The sequence below is a fragment of the Felis catus genome, chromosome X, assembly GCF_018350175.1.
Source record: "Felis catus isolate Fca126 chromosome X, F.catus_Fca126_mat1.0, whole genome shotgun sequence".
In the NCBI taxonomy this organism is placed as follows: Eukaryota; Metazoa; Chordata; class Mammalia; order Carnivora; family Felidae; genus Felis; species Felis catus.
This window is the reverse complement of record NC_058386.1, coordinates 101,059,271-101,077,858: the sequence shown is the minus strand read 5'-3', so window position 1 is coordinate 101,077,858 and position 18,588 is coordinate 101,059,271. Positions and strand designations below refer to the sequence as shown.

Sequence of the window (18,588 nt, the reverse complement as noted above, 5' to 3'; positions counted from 1 at the left end):
CTCAGATGGTTTTACCCCCTCAGACCAATAGTTTACCTCTGAAAATTATAGTTCATTCAAGCCTTAAGGCAACTATAGGATTCTACGTCCTTCACTTAGTGCCTTTCCCCTTCAACTTTCTACAAGGCTTTCTTCTAGGTCAGGAGGTTCCTGGCACGTGAACTATGAAGGTATTTCATATGAACTACAAGGCTTTCTTCTAGGTCAGGAGGTTCCTGGCACGTGAACTATGAAGGTATTTCATATGAACTACAAGGCTTTCTTCTAGGTCAGGAGGTTCCTGGCACGTGAACTTTGGATAGTATTTGCTAATATTTTTACCACATTATTTAAAACTTTCTAGAATATGGGGCACCTGGCTGACTGAGTCGGTGGAGCAACTCTTGATTTCGGGGTTGGCAGTTTGAGCCCCATGCTGGGTAGAGAGATTACTTAGAAAAAAAAAAATAAAAACTTAAACCCATTTCTAGAATAAATTGATGTTACTCATGTTACTATCAGAGCAGATCCATGTGGACAGGTTGATAAGAAATATGTATGGTAGTTGATTTTTATATACAGTAATACATACATAAAGGTAAAAATAAGCACTTTAGAAGTAAAGGGCTTTACAGCACACTATGTAATCTTGAAAAAGAAAGAATGAAAGATACTATTTGGTACTATTTTTAGAAGACCATTTACTAGGACATTCCCTGTCACACAGCCATTGGGATAAAAGCTAGCACTGGATGCAGGATTTCTCGGTAAGCAATACAGTGTAGTTTTTCTAATAACTTCCACCTGCTCGACTTCAATTAGACCTGCCTTCTATTTTGTATAAAGACTCCTAGCGCCAGTCTTTCCTCTCAGGCTTTGAGAAGAGGAATATGCAGCAGCCCTAGTGTGAGAAGACAGCCTGTATCAGTGACCCTGCCTCACAATTTACTGAGACTAAGGAGAGGTCAATTCCTGCCTCTGAGAGCTGCCCTTTGCTCAGACCCTGCTTCCCACACCATCCTAGCTTGCTGTGGTCTCAGTGATTATAGGAGCCGCCAAGGCCTCCTGCTGGCCAGAAAACAGACACTCCCCAGTGCACTCTGTCCCTGCCCCCCACTGCTACACCCCACTAACTCATTCTGTTGCATTCAACGCCTTCAGGTGTAAAAGCTAACACTTCAACTGTCAAACTTGAGTTATGGTTAAGACGCAAGGAAAAATGATACAATCACTTGAATTTCTATTGCAGTAGAAAGATGACTGAGTCAGTGGTCCATTTTACCATCTCCAAGACAAGTGGAGCTATTACAGGTTTTAAATAAACGCATCGTTAGGAAAAGGGTGGTAAGCTTTCTGCTGCATGTTTTATATCAACTGATCTAATTTTAAAAGCCATTAAAATCATACTGGTTTTTGACTGAGGTAATTATCTGAATAATGTTTTAGAAGCATTTGAAATAACTTAAAGATCAAAAGGGTCTATTTTTTTAAGTAAGCTCCATACCGAAAATGGGGCTTGAACTCAGAACTCTGAGATCAAGAGTTACATGTTCTTCCAACTAAGTCAGCCAGGCACCCTAAAAGGGTCATTAATGTAAAAAAAAAAAAATTAGTAAACTTTAAGGTTTATTAGCACTGGGAGAATTTTCAACCTTTGGAAGAGGTGGTTAACAGCTCAGAGAACAAAGATTATTATTATTTTTTTATTTTTTAGAGGGAGAGAGATAGTCCCAAGTAGGCTCCACACTCAGCGAAGAGCCCAATCCGGGGCTTGATCCCACGACCCTGGGATCAAGAGTCGGACACTCAATCAACTGAGCCACCCAGGCACCCCTCAGAGACCAGTGATTATCACAACGTAACTCAGTACCCAAAATGTATTCACAATTTGAAACCTTTTAACCTTCAATGTTGCTGTCAAACACTAGAGTAGTTATCATCCTTAAAGAAGGAACCTGTATTTTTAATTTTTTTTCCTAAAGGGAGTTCATATGATTCTCTTGCACATTATTTAATACACGTTCTAGGGATGCCTGGCTGGCTCAGTTGGTAGACAATGTGACTCTTGATGTCAGGGTTCTTGAGTCTAAGCCCCATGATGGGTGTGGAGCCTACTTTAATTAATGTTTTTATTTACTTGTGAGAAACAGAGTGTGAGTTGGGGAGGGACAGAGAGAGGGAGACAGAATCTAAAGTAGGCTCCAGCTGACAGCTCAGAGCCCGATGTGGGGCTTGAACCCACAAACAGTGAGATCATGACCTGAGCCAAAGTCAGATGCTTAACTGACTGAGCCACCCAGGCGCCCCAATATATGATTTACAGTGTTAGAGTGCCACTCATTCAAGCTCTATTTAGTAATATAGCACTTTTATATGTTCACACCACATGAAAAGTTGCAGAACATTCAAAATCCATCTCAACTACAAAACTTACAGATTCTATACACAGTGATAAAAGCCTTTTTTAAAAAATTTATTTTCAACATTTACTCATTATTGAGAGATACAGAGAGACAGAGCATGAGCATGGGAGGGGCAGAGACAGGGGGAGACACGGAACCCGAAGCAGGTTCCAGGCTCCAAGCTGTCAGCACAGAGCCTGACGCGAGGCTCAAACTCATGAACTGCGAGATCATGACCTGAGCCGAAGCTGGACGCTTAACCGACTGAGCCACCCAGGCGCCCCAATAAAAGCCTTTCTTGTTCTTTATCTAAACTAAAACACAAACCCACACTCTAAAATTTTTTTTAAGTATTTATTTTGAAAGAGTGCGCAAGAGACAGCACACGAGAGGGAATCCCAAGTAGGCTCCATGCTGTCAGCAGGGCTCGATCTCATGAACCATGAGATCATTATCTGAACCAAAATCAAGAGTCGGACATTTAATCAACTGAGTCACCCAGGTGCCCCCACACTTAAAATGAATAAATCAGTGGCTCTTACTTGGATCCCGATTAGAAGAAATCAACTGTTAAAAATGTTTTAAGACAAGGGGGAAAATTAAAACCAACTGATTTTCAGATGATATTATAGAAGTACTGGTAATTTTTTAAATGGGGTGACAGTATGTTATGGAATAATGTATCTCCCCAAAATTCGTATTTTGAAGCCCCAAACTGCCAACGTGATGGTACTCACAGAGTGGCCCTTCGGGAGGTAATTACATTTAGATGAGGTCATAAGGGTGGGACCCCCTCATGGAATCAGTTTGCTTTCTCTCTCCTTCTTTCCTTCCTTTCTTTCTATGTATTTAAGTTTTATTCATATATTTTGAGAGAGAGAGAGTGAGAGCGGACAAACAGTGTAGGGGCAGAAAAGGGTGGGAGAGAGAGAATCCCAAGACACAGCTCGGTCTCACAAACCATGAGATCATGACCTGAGCTGAAATCAAGAGTTAGATGCTTAACTGACTGATCTGCCCAGGTGCCGCTGTATGTATTTATTCTTAAAGTAAACTCTATGCCCAACCTGGGGCTCAAACTCACAACTTGGAGATCAAGAGTCACATGCTCTACTGACTGAGCCAGCCAGACTTCCCATGGACTCAGTGTATCTATAAGAGGAAGAGAGACCAGAGTGCTCTTTCTCGGCCATGTGAGGACACACAGAGAAGGCAGCCATCTACAAGCCTAACCTGAGCACAGTTTAAGTTACTGCTTAACACATGGTATTAAGATTATGTTAAAAAAATCCTTATCTGTTAGATATATATTATTTACAGGTAAATGGTGTATGGGATGCCTGGAATTTTCTTTGAAATACATAACAAAAAAAGTTGGGGAAGAAATCAAACAAGATTGGAAAACTGTTGACAATTATTGAATCTGATCGATGGGTATGTCAGGGTTCATTATATGGCTTTCTCCACTTTTGGGTATTTTTGAATTTTTTATTGTCAAAAAGTCTTTAAAAATGTTTATCCTAAGGGGGATGTGAGAAGGAAAAAAATGAATGGGCCACAAAGTCATGTAAGATGCTGGCCATAAGGAAGTGCTGTTAGGTGTTTCCTGCTTTTTAAAAACAGTCACGCATACCTTTCTGCAATGAGGTCTGGCTTGGTTCATCCTGTGTATTGTCTTTCTGAGCACTCACTAGGTCTGTAACCAGAATCTCAAGTGATTTATAGTTGCTCCCAGATGTCTGAATTTTTTCTTCCATTACTTTCTTAATGTCTCTGAAATTGAATCCCATTCGTATAGCTTGCTGTACCATAGGATCTTGGAAGATGGCATCATCTGAAATAAAAATTGGTGAGAAAAAGGAACGTGGAATTTAAATAATTATTTTCATTAGCACAACTCAACAGCAAAGTATAGTTAAAAAGAAACATATAAGCAGCAAGCAAAGCCCCGCTCCTCAAAAAAACCAAAAAAAACCCAAAATGCTAACCAGCAAATCAAAGCTACTTTGGGAAGAAGATTTTAAAATATTTAAGCACTGAAGAATCTTTCAGAATGTTATAATTGAAAATGCAGTATGTATTTTGTAGCACTATGAATCGAGATTAGGTGATTTAAAGACTAAAGAAATAGTGAACAATTAGGTAAAACTGAGAAGAAAAAGTTAAGTGCTTTGAAAATCAGAACTTTATCAAATCAGCTGTACTCATTAACAACTAACCTAAGTACTTAAAGAGTGGATGTCTTTCCCTTGTCACTAGCAATTATTTTGGAAAAATTGTGGGGAATACGGGGAAGTCCCAGTCTGTGACTTTGAATGTGTGTGAGTTTCCTATCTCTGAGACTTAGTTTCTGTAGCCAAGGGGGGTGAACTAGATAAGGCAACAAAATGAACAGAAATTCGCTTTAATGGTACTCAAAGTAAAATACAGGTTATATAGGGAACTGCTAAAAAAAAAAAAAAAAGAGACTTACACCCTCTGATTCATCAATTCTACTCTTGAGTATTAAAAGTAAGTACAAAGGTCCACCAAAGACATCCACAAGAATATTCACAGCAGTGTCATTTTATAACAGCCTCAAACTGGAAACAACTCAAATGTCTATCATCAGGTGAATGGATAAGTAAATTGTGGTATATTCCAATACTACACAGCAAGAAGGAAAAACAAACCACTGCCACAAACAATATGGACGAATCTCACAGATAAGATGAACAAAACGTCATCATAATGATGAACTAGTAACAAAGGAATACACTGTATGATTACATTTGTAAGATGTTCAAATCTAACCTATGGTAATAGAAGTCAGAACGTAACTTGGGGGTAGATACTGATTGGGAAGGGGCCTGAATGAGTTTCGGGCATGGTGGAAATGTTTTATTATCTTGATTTGGCTGATGACTACACATAAATGCATATTAAAATTCACTGAGTTGAATACTTCAGATTGGTCTATTTTATGCATTTTATTGTATGCAGATTATACTTCAATAAATGTTTTTAATTTTTAAATTTTTTAAGTTTATTTATATTGAGAGTGAGCATGTGTGCAAGCGAGCAGGGGAGGGGCAGAGAGAGAGGGAGATAGAGAATCCCAAGCAGGCTCTGCATTGTCAGCACAGAGCCCTAGGTGGGGCTCGAACCCATCAACTGTGAGATTATGATCCGAGCCGAAATCAAGACTCGGCTGCTTCACCAACTGAGCCACCCAGGCACCCCTCAATAAATGTTTTTTAAAAAGAGAAACTGGAAAAGGATTTGACCATAAGAACTATTATATGGTAAGTAACAAAAGAAGTAAGAAAGTAACTTAAGATTTCTGTTTGATAAAGAAAAATTCTGTTGGGAGGTTATAATGCAGACAAAAGACCATTTATGAGAATACTAACGCATCTGGATGAGAAATAAGGGCAGAAACTAGGGCAGAATCAGTGGATTTTAGACAATATTAAAAAGGTTGAATTCATCAGACCTGGTGGTTAATTAAATGTAGAGGGATTAAGGAAAGCAAAGAGCTTAAAATGACTCAAATTACTGGGCAACTCTGTGAACTGTGGAACTATTAACCAACTTGGGGGGGCGGAGAGCAGGACTGGATTCAGTCAGGGTGGTTTTTAGAATTGCGGAATTTGAGCTGCTTTTGAGATTTTTAAGTGGAGATGTCCAGAGATCAGCTGGACAGCGCTCTTTCCTGGTTCTACTGTCTGCGTTTTGTTTTGTTTTTTCCAGCTTGTTTTGTTGGCTCCTTCTGCTCACCTTCCGCTTCCCTCATCGATGCACCCTTTTTAATGATCTCTCTGGATGCTTCCCCCTACCACAATTTTACTCTTATTTAGGTGAGTTCCAGGTTTTAATATCCATGTACTTGGATATCCTGTAGGTATCTCAAGGTCACCTTGCTTAAAACTAAAGGCAGAGACAATAGGATATGAGAAACAATTAAAAGGACCCCTACCTTACACATATATAAAAATTAACTCAAAATGGATCAAAGACCTGAATGTAAAAGCTAAAACCATAAAAAAAAAGCTAAAACCATAAAATTCTTTTTATTTTTTAATAAAAAGTTTTTTAATGTTTATTTTTGAGAGAGAGAGAGAGACAGACAGACAGACAGACAGACAACACGAGCAGGAAGGGGCAGAGAGAAAGGGAGACGCAGAATCTGAAGCAGGCTCCAGGCTCTGAGCTGTCAGCACAGAGCCCGATGCGGGGCTCAAACCCACAGACCATGAAATCATGACATGAGCTGAAGTCAGACTTTTTTTTAACCCAATGAACCCCCCAGATGCCCCTAAAACCATAAAATTCTTGAAAGAAAACATAGATGACCTTGGATTAGGCAATGGTTTCTTACATATAACACTATAAAAGCATAAGCAACAAAAACAGATCAACTGGATTTCATCACAATTAAAAACGTATATGCTTCAAAGGACACCAGCTAGAAAGTGAAAAGATAACCCACAGAACGAGAGAAAATATTTGCAAATCATATATCTGACAGGGGGCTTACATATAACAAACTAGAATATGTAAAGAACTCTTACAACTCAGTAACAGAAAGATAAATACGACAACTTAAAAAATGGACAAAGGCAACGAACAGACATTTCTTCAAAGAAGACCTACAATTGGCCAATAAGCACATGAAAGGATTCCCAACATCATTAGCCATCAGGGAGATGCAAATCAAAAGCACAATAAGATACCACTTCACAAACCCACTAGGATGGCTGTAATAAAAGAACATACAATAACAAGCATTAACAAGGATGTGGAGAAATAAACCAGAACCCTTACGCACTGCCAGCGGGAATGTAAAATGGTGCAGCCACCTTGGAAAACTGGCCATTTATCAAAAGGTTAAATGTAGAGTTACTACATGACCCAGCAATTCCATCCCTAAATATATACTCAAGAGAATTCAAAACCTATTTCTACACAGAAATTTGCACACAGATGTTCATAGCATCAGCATCATTCTTAAAAGCCAAGGAATGGAAACCCAAATGGCTACCAACCGATGAATGGGTAAACATTCATGGTATTATCCATACAAAGGAATATTTTTCCACCATAAAAAAAGAATGAAGTACTCATATAGGAGTACCAAAATGTGGATGAACCTCAAAGCCATATATTATGATTCCATTCATATGAAATGTCCAGAATAGGTAAATCCAGAGAGATGGAAATAAATTAGTAGTTGTTTGGGTTTGAGGGTGAAGGGGCAGCAATGGAGAGTGACTGCTAATGGGTATAGGGTTTCTTTTGGGGGTTACGATAATGTCCTGCAGCAATTAAATAGGTTGTGATGGTTCCACAACCTTGTGAATATACTAAAAACCACTAAAGTGTACAGTTTATAAGGGTGAAATTTTTGCTATATGAATTACATTTCTATTTAAAAACATTAACCCTAAACCAGAGCAAGAGTCTCATTTAGTCATAAAAAACACAGTATGCATTGTAAAGGTGATTATTATCAAGAAATACTATAGAATCTTTGTTTCTGGATAATCTGAAAAATACAGGCTGGAATAAATGATTTCTTAAACTGTATTTTTTATGCTCATTACAAAACCTGTATCAAACATTATCAAAATGGCTCTCTTTCTTAAGCATATTCATGAGTATATATAGTTTTCTCTTGCCTTGTAACCCTTAGGATACTAAACAGATGATGCTATAAGGAGTGGGGAATCAGCAGGCATTCTCAATAAACTTTCTACTATTTTCGAAACATGATGCCTAAGTTGAGAATGAGATCTACAGTGTGATGTAGGTTTCAGAAGACCTCGTTCAGAGTCCTAGTTCCACTGACGATTTGTAAGGTAACTGTGGGCAAGACACTTAACCTCCTTGACTGTTCTTCATCTGAAAAGTGGGGATAACAATATCATATTTTCTTAACATAGTATTTTTCTGGTTTTCAAACATGCTTATGATGAGTAAATAATCTCTGAGATAAAAACCTCTACCTCTCTATAAGGTAACAGGAGATAAACCGAACCGTGCCCCTCTGTGAAGAAACTGGGGAAGGCAGAAAGATGGCATGGGATAAGGAAGCAGGTAGGGCCGATCGTGGTGATGGCACATTAGCAGAGCACTGGATTCATGATCCTGGCTAACTGAAGAAGCACCAGGGACAAAAATACACTTAACTCTTCCTTTCGCAATTTTAACAGAAATGGCAATGGACAGCCTATAGCTGCTTCTCCTGAAATAGGAAAAGCTAACTGTCCAACTTCCATATGAATATTCTTTTTTAAAGTCTTATTTTATTTTTAATTTTTTAGTATAATTAATGTAACAAAATATATAATTACATAACTTATGGTTTAGTATAATTTTTAATTTTCCAGTATAATTAATATACTGTTATATTAACCACATGAATGTTCTTAATAGTTAAACATCTGACTTAAATTTACAGGCACTTCACTAATTCTTAATTCATAGCAATGTCATCTCAAATAAACACACCCTGATTACCTTGAAAGAATAAGCTTGTATTTCCAACCCATAAATAACAACTATAATAAATTGGCAATGATGGGGCTCCTGGGTGGCTCAGTCGATTAAGTGTCCGAGTTTAGCTCATGTCATGATCTTGAGGTTCATGAGTTCAAGCCCTGCGTCGATCGAGTATAGATGCTTAGAGCCTGGAGCCTGCTTCGAATTCTGTGTCTCCCTCTCTCCCCCCTCCCCCCACTCACTCTTGCTCGCTCTCTCTCTCAAAAATAAACACTAAAAAAATAAATCAGTAATGAAATTAAAAGTATATTTAATAGGCATATTTACCAATTCTTTTGGTTAATGATGGCATTTTTTCAGCAGTTCTTACCTAAAACAGAAATACGGATTTTTAAGTTAGAATTCTTTTTGGTAGAGGCAATTACCTCAATTTGAAAAGTTACATTAATCATGAATTTATAAAATGGCTTTATTCCAATGTTCACAAGAGGCATAAACTGATGAAGCTAGAAGTTAAAAGATCATTTAACCCAATCCATTCACTTTACAGACAAGAAGCTGAGACTCAAGGAGATTAAACAACTTGATGGAGGCAACAGAGTTCATGGTGGAGCCATAACGGCAACTCTAGCCCCCTGTTCTAGTCCACGGCTGTTCCCTCATGGTGCCAATACCTTGGCCACCCCAGGCCGCACCATCAATTTAGACACATTTTTGAGACTTAAAATATCATCTATGAAAAGTTTAAAACTATTTATGAGTATAAAACACATTACACAAAAGTCTAATTTCAGAAAGCTGAGGGATTAAGTATTTTAGTTCTTAAAGCCCAGTTCTGCTTACAGTGATAGTTCAATCAGCTCACAGGGAGTCTCTTTTCACAAATCGGCTTCAGAGTAAGAATAACAAGCCATTCTTCAAGATCTCCCCTTTAAAGCTCACCATACACTATTAATTTAAAATACTATACGGTGAATTTTACACCAAGAAATCATTGCAAAAGAAATTACATATTTAAAAATATATATTCTACAATATGTGACTTACCATAGAGTCCTCAAGTGAATGGGTTAAATGAATATTGGTTACATAGTCTTGTCCCTTCTCTTCTAACAGATATTTACACCTAAACAATTAAAAGAAGGTTAAACTTTGGTAGCTGATAAATTAGTAAGGTAGAAGTAAAGATATAATCTCCAGTATCTTAATTCCATTAACTTGCTTTTTGGTATTTCTAAGAAGTGGCAAAATAAAATGTTATTCAATTCCCTATCAACTGTCATTTTAAGGTCAAAAAATGTGTTCCCTTTGTTATGCTACTTTGTTAATCTTAGTGAGGCAAAAAATATCACCTATTAAATTATCACCTTAACATTTAAAAAATTTTCTTCAAACAGTTAATCTTAAATTTTATTTAGAGGATTAACCAACTGTACATTTTGAAGGAATTCTTTAGGCTTCTAACCTTTCCTTCTAAGGCTTTTTAAAGTTAAGATTTATTTTCAAACAACTGCTCTGAAGTTTTACGCTGTACTATTTTGCAGGCCACAAATTCACATCATTTACATACGTGTGTACTTGATTTTTAAAGAAGATGGAAAAGACGTTTAGCGTATGTCGCTCTCATTCTAAGATGCCATTGATTATACGAAGCACGATTATTTTAAGTACCACCACTGACAATTCAATTATGACCCACCTCCAGATGTGTCCTCATTTCAGAAATCTGCAAATGTGAACAACTGTGTGTGTTAGAATCACTGAGATAGAGTAAAATCAGCTAGGGGATGTCATGGGTTCTTAAGGAAACTCCTTGACAGCAAGGGCTCTACTGCCCATCATGAAAGAGCCTACCTCCAACAACAACAAAACCATATATTCCTAATCTGGCATTTAGAAACAGAATTATCTGAATGCCAGAGATACAATATACAAGCAATGAGTGCTTTCTCTGGTCACCAGAGAAGGCTTAGGACTTTTTTTTCCCCTATAAAGTAGGTGACCCCATTTTTATAAACCTGGTGTGAATTTCAAGCCATAGTGAGGGCAAAAATAGTTGAGGTGAAAAGTTATTCAAGATTTTCCTACTGCAAAGTGTCTAACTTGCCTGTTCCTGAATAAGCATTTAAATACCTTACCCTGGATACCACTTAGCATGTTGTTCCCAAGGGTCTTCACTGGGCTTCCAATCAGTTAGCCCTCCTCCACAGTGAAAGCATTTTACTTTATCACCTTCCCCTAAGAAAAGACACAAGTAAAAAAATACATGTGTTTGTGCAATTAAAAGCTAACGCAAAAATACTCCTTTTAACGCTGAAATTAACCATTTCTAAATACATGAAAGCCTCACGGCTTCAAAGAAGACATTCAAATTCACATCTAAGTAATAGACATGGTTGTCTGAGGAGGAAACAGACACTAAATTCACTGAATTAATCTGAGGTATTTTACAGAAGACAAAAATAAAACTGTCCAATTTTTATGTGAAAAATTACAATTGTTACCTTCTCTCTAACATGTCATTTGGGGCCATCCATACTACACTCCTTCAAACCGAAACTTTAACAGTAAAGCTCAGCATAATGAAATTACTAGTAAGTTTCTCTACGGGTTATAGCTACGTGACACTAAATAAACCTTCATGGTTTCTGTAGGATACTATGTAAATAAAATATTGAAATAACTGAGAGTTTGTATTTTGGCACCGTTCAATCCTAAAGTAAATGGGTCAGATATATCGTGGTATAACTGAATATTCCTGGAAGGCATCACACTAATGGCCCTTCCTGACAAGTTTACAATAGTCCATTTGAGAAGTGCTTATTTGAAGCAATAAGGCATCATACAGGGTAGCTTTCAAACATATAGTCTAGACATAAAAGGCAGATACCAATTTTAATATCGGCCACGCTAAACTCTTGACGTTAACTCTTCTGTGGGGTGTAGAAAGAATGCACGTAAGATATGCACTGGGCACACAGAGCAGGTGCTCGCTCCATTACAGTCAGCCTTGCTGTCAGACCCATTCTTGTACCATCTTTTGCAGGTCACCCTTCTCCAAACAACAATCACACGAAGGGGAAGAGAACTCACAATATGGCGGTCTCTTTCACAGAAACGGAGTGCTTACATTGCAGATTCAACGTAAGGGTTCACAGATTTAATAGTGATACAAACCATCAGGCCAGCCTACACCTAAATATTTACCAGTTCAGGGGGCTACAGCAATCGATTTACTTTTTTAGGAGCCCTGAGATAGTTGGAAAGTTATTTAACAGCCTGATTTTATAATAACGTTTACCTAAAGCATAAAATCCAGCTCTTGCAAGCTGCTCCTTGTTAACGGAGTACATCCACGTCCCAAAAGTAACGATCCGTGCTTCATAATCTGCCATGGCTGGATTTCTTGGAGCATTTGTCGAGTTTGGGAAATTCCTATCAGAACTCACATCAGATTCACTTCGAACATTCACATTCCGGCCCAAAACAAAGAAGCAATTAGGAAAGTGCCGCCTGTGTTCTGACCATGCACGATCGCAAGGTTCCCAATTTTTCAGTTTTCCGCCACAACAAAAGCACTGCACTTGATCCTCAATACCTGTGTAGTAGAGTCCAGCGCTAGCTAACTCTCTTGGGGTCAGGTGGGCATAGTCTGGCCAGTTCTGAAATGACTTTAATCTAGCTTCTTCACTATACATGGCGGGGTTCCTCGGGTATATGGTGTCTGATATATCTACGACCTGTCCAGTTCTCAAAAGATAGTCTGCGTGAGTCTCAGATGGCCTCTCTACAACAAAATGATTTCTGTTTCCCAGATAGCTTTCAGCTTTATACTGACCATTTTGGATACCAGGGTTTGTAGGTTGCGCAGCATGATTTTCAAAATAAAAGCCATTGATAAATCTGCAATTTGGGGATACTTTCCTGTGTCGTCCAACCGCTGAGTCTCCATATTGCCATCTATCTACTGCTGCGTGGCAGCTGAAGCAGCGCACAGTGTCTCCTTCGCCGGTATACAGAAAACCCGCTCGTGCCAGCGTTGATGCCGAGACAGGACTATTACTTGGAAAATTAGTGAAAGTCTTTAATCTATTAAACTCTTCTACAAAGTCTTCATCCTTACTGAGATCTGCAGGTACACAAGGTTTAGATGCTTCAAAACTGTTAAAAGTCATCTTCTCCTGAAAATAGGACTTGTCCACCCTTCCTAAAAAGAGAACATTACATGAAGAAATCCAAAATGTGAGACGCAGCCAATATAATTTTGATATCAGAAGCTAATTAACTACTGATGACATAAAAGCAATCATACAATCTCTAAGAAATATTCTAATTCTAAATATTAGAGTTCTACGTTACCACATGATTCAAGTTACAAAGTAAAAACCTGCATTTTTTGTTTTTTAGAGGAAAGTAATATTTAAGTAGGTAGAACTATTCATTTTTAATTGCTTATTTTGCATAAATATGGAAACTATGTGATGCAGAATATATTAACATTATTAACCATGTAAAACCATTAATTAGGAAAAACAGAAAAGCATAAAATATGCAGATTCTTAAACTCCCTGCATAATTGTTATAATGGATCATTGTATAGTCAAGGCATCAAAGTTCAGTTTTAACAATTAAAAAAACTGTGTATGTTCAGAATGTTAATGAACTAATTTTTAATATTTCTTTACTTCCCTGCAGAGCAAAAGATACCTGAGTTTTATGCACGGTATTGGTTCCAATATGTCCTTCAGGAGCATCAAATGTTTCTAGGGGCGCCTGGATGACTTAGTCACTAAAGCGTCCGACTCCAGCTCAGGACATAATCTCACAGATCATGAGTTCAAGCCCTCCGTCAGGCTCTGTGCTGACAGCTCGGAGCCTGGAGCCTGCAGCCTGCTTCGGATTCTGTGTCTCCCTCTCTCTCTGCCCCTCCCCCGCTCATGCTGTCTGTCTGTCTCAAAAATAAAACATTAAAAAAAGTTTAAAGAAAGGAATATCAAATGTTTCTGATTTTCATGCATATGAAAATGGACTCTCGTAGTCCATTTTTTGTTGGAATTGGATCATTTCAGATGTATGTATTACTGCCCTCTAGAGGGCAGCTCCAGAGAGATTCTGAGTATGTGTAGACCTTAACTGCAGTTACTTTTGCTATCAACTTCCCATGGTCAAGAAACAATCTGTTCAAATGGAAGACAAGTACTAGTGTAGCCTCATTAAAGTTGCCAAATTATAGCTGTGTAACATTTAACCCAGAAAAAATTCTAAAAAGAACTAGCTGGGTTATGAGAAGGGTGGCCAGATGATTTAGCCTCCAAACCTGGACACTCTGAAACTGAAAAATGATGTTACTAATAATTACACTGGGACAACAGGCATAAATCAGGGTTGCCCCAAGCAAACCTGGTTCTCTGGAATCTTGCACCCTTCCTAATACTGTGCTCAGCATATGCTTGGCAAAAAAAATTAAAAAAAGGACACAGTAATTTTTTTTAAGTTTATTTATTTTGACAGACAGCAAGAGAGCATATGCATGCAAGGCAGCGGGCAGAGACAGGAAAGAGAGGGAGAAACCCAAGCAGGCTCCATGCTGTCAGCACAGAGCCTGACACGGGGCTCAAACTCACGGAACCATGAGATCATGACCTGAGCCAAAATCCAGGGTCGGACATTTAACTGCCCGAGCCACCCAGGCGCCCTGGGACACGGTAATTCTGTCTCTACCACGTATGTGCATTAATGGATTTCTTGGGAAGAATTAACAGCCCTGGCATTATGTTGGCACTACATGTCTCGGAACATCATCTCAGAGTCATGTTGAACACAAGGCTTCTGTCTTGCAGGCTGGCAATAAACTTCAGTCTCTCTTGGCCTTGTCAATTTACAATGGTATTAACTCCTACATATGTAAGAGCTCAGATATATCTGCAAGGAACAATTTTTGGAAGATAGTCTCCATGATTTTTCATTATTGTTTCCCAGATGTCTGAAAACATTTTGACACTAGCTTTAAGACCCCTCGTTGAATCAGAATAAGCTGGATGACAAAAATCAAGATTCAAAGAAACCAAAGCTGGCTGATACGCTGAGATGAAATTTAACAGGGATATTAAACATTACATTCTGACTTTAAAAATCTGTTGCACAGCTAAAGGAAAATGGAAACTTGGTTTGGAAAGAAGTCATGTGAAAGCAAGTCTCTAGATTAAAATCTTGGGATTTTAGTTAATTAAAAATTCATTTTGAGGGGTGCCTGTTTGGCTCAGTCAGTACAGCATGTGACTCTTGATCTCAGGGTCGTGAGTTCAAGCCCCATGTTGGGCACAGAGCTTATGTCAGAAAATAAAAATTCATTATATGAGCCAACATTACATAGTTGCTAAAAAAAAAAACACACACACAAAAAACAAAAACAAAACAAAACTTAAAGCAACTCCAGGCTGCATTAATGTCCAGAAGTGCAACATCAATACAAGGATGAACGGTTATAACAATCAACAGCAGTACAGAATGGATTGGGTTGCCTTGTAGATTCCTCCCATTACTGGAAGGCACAACGGCATAGACTAGGAGGCAGGACAAAACATTTCTAAGTCTATAATGACCCTGAAGAATTAATGCTCAATATAATCCAAAACATAGGAAAATTACCTTCTCTGAGGTGGTAAGTTTTATTTCTCAGGTCATTCAAAATAGACAGAAATGTAAAATCAAGGATCTATTCTCATTTCGAGATAGTGGACATCTTGTATGGTTCAAGTAGTCACCCCATTTCAGATAATATTAGATAAAACTCCATCGTTCAATACCAGCAGGAGAATCTGTTTGAAGCTTTCAAGTGGAGACCTCATCTTACCAGGGGTTATTTCCATGCTAACAGTTTAGATTTCACTGTTTTGAAAAGCAGATATTTATTCAGAAACACCCAATTGAGCACTACATATACATTATCAGAGTGTGAGCTTTTGTTGCAGGGTGAGAAAGCAGAATTACTAGAGAGGTTAAGAGTGAAAGGGAGAAAAATGACTGACAAAAGACAGAAACCTTGGGTTTGGAGGAAGGCACCAAACGAAAGGGATGAGAGAGGATTTTTTTTTTTTTTAAAGAAGGATTTAAATGGAATGAAGGTGGGAGAGATGAGATTTAGAAAATGAGTATATATAGCACAGGAATTGTGAATAGAGAAGAAAATGGGGTATGAATACTGGAGAAGGGTGACCAAAAGGCTATGGATGTAAACAGGTCTTAATACAATAAAGAATGCGGAGATAATTTAAGGCTTCTTTGTGAAAGCAAGCTTAGGCTTTGTATTAGGGAAGCAGAAAGGTAAGAAGGCACAGAGGGAAAGATGTGAAAGAAAGCTGTCACAGGACTTGCAAATTTGTCTAGTTTAAGAACTTCTAAACCTCTGAGTCAATGACCTGGAATAGGCATGAGAACAGTGTTGCAAGTTTACAATGTTATAATGTTATTAAACGTCCAACTCTGGATTTCAGCTCAGGTCATGAGATCCAGCCCCGTGTTGAGCTCCACGCTGAGCATGGAGCCTGCTAAAGATTCTCTCTCTGCCTCTGGCTCTGCCCCTCCCCTGCTCACATACTTTCTCAAACAAAAAAGTTACTAAAATAAATAGCAACAGGAAGTAGATTAGTGGTTGCTAGAGCTGGGGGAGGAGGGGAATGAGGAGTAAATACACGTGGTTACTGGGTTTCTTTTTGGAGTAATGAAATATTCTGAATTAGACTGTAGTGACGGTTGCACAACTCTGCGAATACACTAAAACCCACTGAACTGTACACTTTAAAATTAAGTTTATGGTAGGTGAGATGTATCCTGATAATGCTGTTTAAATGCTAGTTTGGTAATAGGATACACTTTGGAGCATCAGAGGTGATTTTCAGGCTAAAACAAAGGGACCCTTGCTAACGAAATTACTTTTTTATATGGAAACCTAGATGTTACAATACATTTTCGGAACTAGGCAGAGGCCTAAATCACTTCTATTTGAAGTGGTTACATATTTAACCTGTTACAAAGATCCCAGTTAATTTTTCTTTCAATTACGTTCTTTAAATTCTATCGTGAAGTCTGATTCTTACCTCTTTTGATACTCTGAGGACCTCAATTCTTACGTTCACAATATTTTCTTAATGTCGTTCTTCTGTTGCGAATTGTTGTAAATCATCTCCTGAAGTGCATTTTTTTCTAACTTCTAGGAAATCAAACCAATTGGCTGTTTTTAGGAGCCAATTAGCTTCTTTCCACATTGTGAAGCACTGAAGCTATGTTCCTGAATTATGAAATTCTGTGTTTTTTTAACACTGGGGTTTATTCATCTTACAGTTTATTTATAAACTAATTCCAAATAGGTATAACTGCATTGACTCTGGTAATACAGAAGACTCTAATTCTTCGTTTCTTCACATTGCAAAACATTCCTTTTGTTGTACACACACACACACACACACACACACACATATGGTGTGTGCTTTGGAACTCTTTTAATGTATTCTAGTGTGAATTCTTTTGAATATAAGATACACACAGGTTAAAAGATTTTTATACACAGGACAGACTTGTGCACTTTTTATACAAAGATTTTGGATCTTCTTAAGTGGGATTGTTCCAGGAACACTGGCTACACTTTGGGAGAAAGTTGTATTTATCACGGACAGGTAGAGTTTATCCATATTATTTTCATTAGGCTATTTATTTCTCACACGTCCACTTAGAACAGTTAAGAGTAAGGCTGCCAACTTTCATTCTCTGCCTGAATTCTTTGGTATTTATCATTGTACGATGTGCACAAGCACTACAGTATGCATGTATATAGAAATTAAGAATATTATGAAGTACATAACTCCCCTATACTTTACAGATAATTCCCCCAAAAGCTATTTATTATTTTTTTATTTTTTAAATTAAGTAATCTCTGTGCCCAATGTGGGGCTTGAACTCATGACCCCGAGATCACGAGAGTCACGTGCTCTACTGACTGAGCCATCCAGGAACCCCTATTAATTCTATGGTAGGGCTACTATGGATGCCTTTAGAACGTTTATATGCTATTAAAACAATGGAAGAATCAAATGACTCCATTCTGAGGGACAGATTCTCTAGATGGTTAAAAAAAAAAAAGATGAAATAAAGTCCTAATTGGGGAAAAAAAAAACCTCTAATGTTCAAGCAATAGGAAAAAAATCCTATGCAGAAGTATTTTTTGTGAGATTTAATATCAGAACACTACTCAGAAATGTATTTAAGTATTAAACTTTCTTTTTATTTTTTTACTAAAAAATGCTTTTATTTTTAAAGTTTATTTACTTATTTCGACAGAGAACTCAATGAATGGGGGAAGGTCAGAGAGATAGACATAGACATAGACATAGACATAGACATAGACATAGACGTAGACATAGAGAGAATCCCAAGCAGGCTCCACACTGTCAGTGCAGAGCCCAATATGGGGCTCAATCTCACGAATCATGAGACCAGGACCTGAGCCGTAATCAAGAGTCAGACACTTAACCAACTGAGCCACCCAGAGCTCCTAAGTATTGAGCTTTCTATTGCCTTACTTGAAACAAAAATTAACAGTAATTTTTTTAAAAAGCTGTTTGGGGGATACCTGGGTGGCACAGTCCATTACGCAGCCATCTCTTGATTTCTGCCTAGGTCATGATCTTGCAGTTCATGGGATTGAATCCTGCATTGGGCTTTGTGTGCT

The 18,588-nt window shown here is 38.0% G+C and overlaps 1 protein-coding gene across 4 annotated transcripts in view; it reads right to left on the bottom strand.

Annotated features, from left to right (window-relative positions):
- The window catches only part of LOC101090594 (X-linked inhibitor of apoptosis), a 50,001-nt gene that overhangs the window by 8,230 nt on the left and 23,183 nt on the right, over nt 1–18,588 (bottom strand). For all 4 annotated transcript variants that reach the window (XM_011279458.4, XM_045050459.1, XM_045050458.1 and 1 more), the window contains exons 2-6: nt 12,166–13,071; nt 11,003–11,102; nt 9,912–9,990; nt 9,192–9,234; nt 4,015–4,215 (exon numbers count right to left, since the gene is read on the bottom strand). In XM_011279458.4, coding sequence (XP_011277760.1) covers nt 4,015–4,215; nt 9,192–9,234; nt 9,912–9,990; nt 11,003–11,102; nt 12,166–13,039 — 1,297 coding nt within the window. In that variant the 5' untranslated portion in view covers nt 13,040–13,071. The remainder of the gene's footprint in view (nt 1–4,014; nt 4,216–9,191; nt 9,235–9,911; nt 9,991–11,002; nt 11,103–12,165; nt 13,072–18,588) is intronic.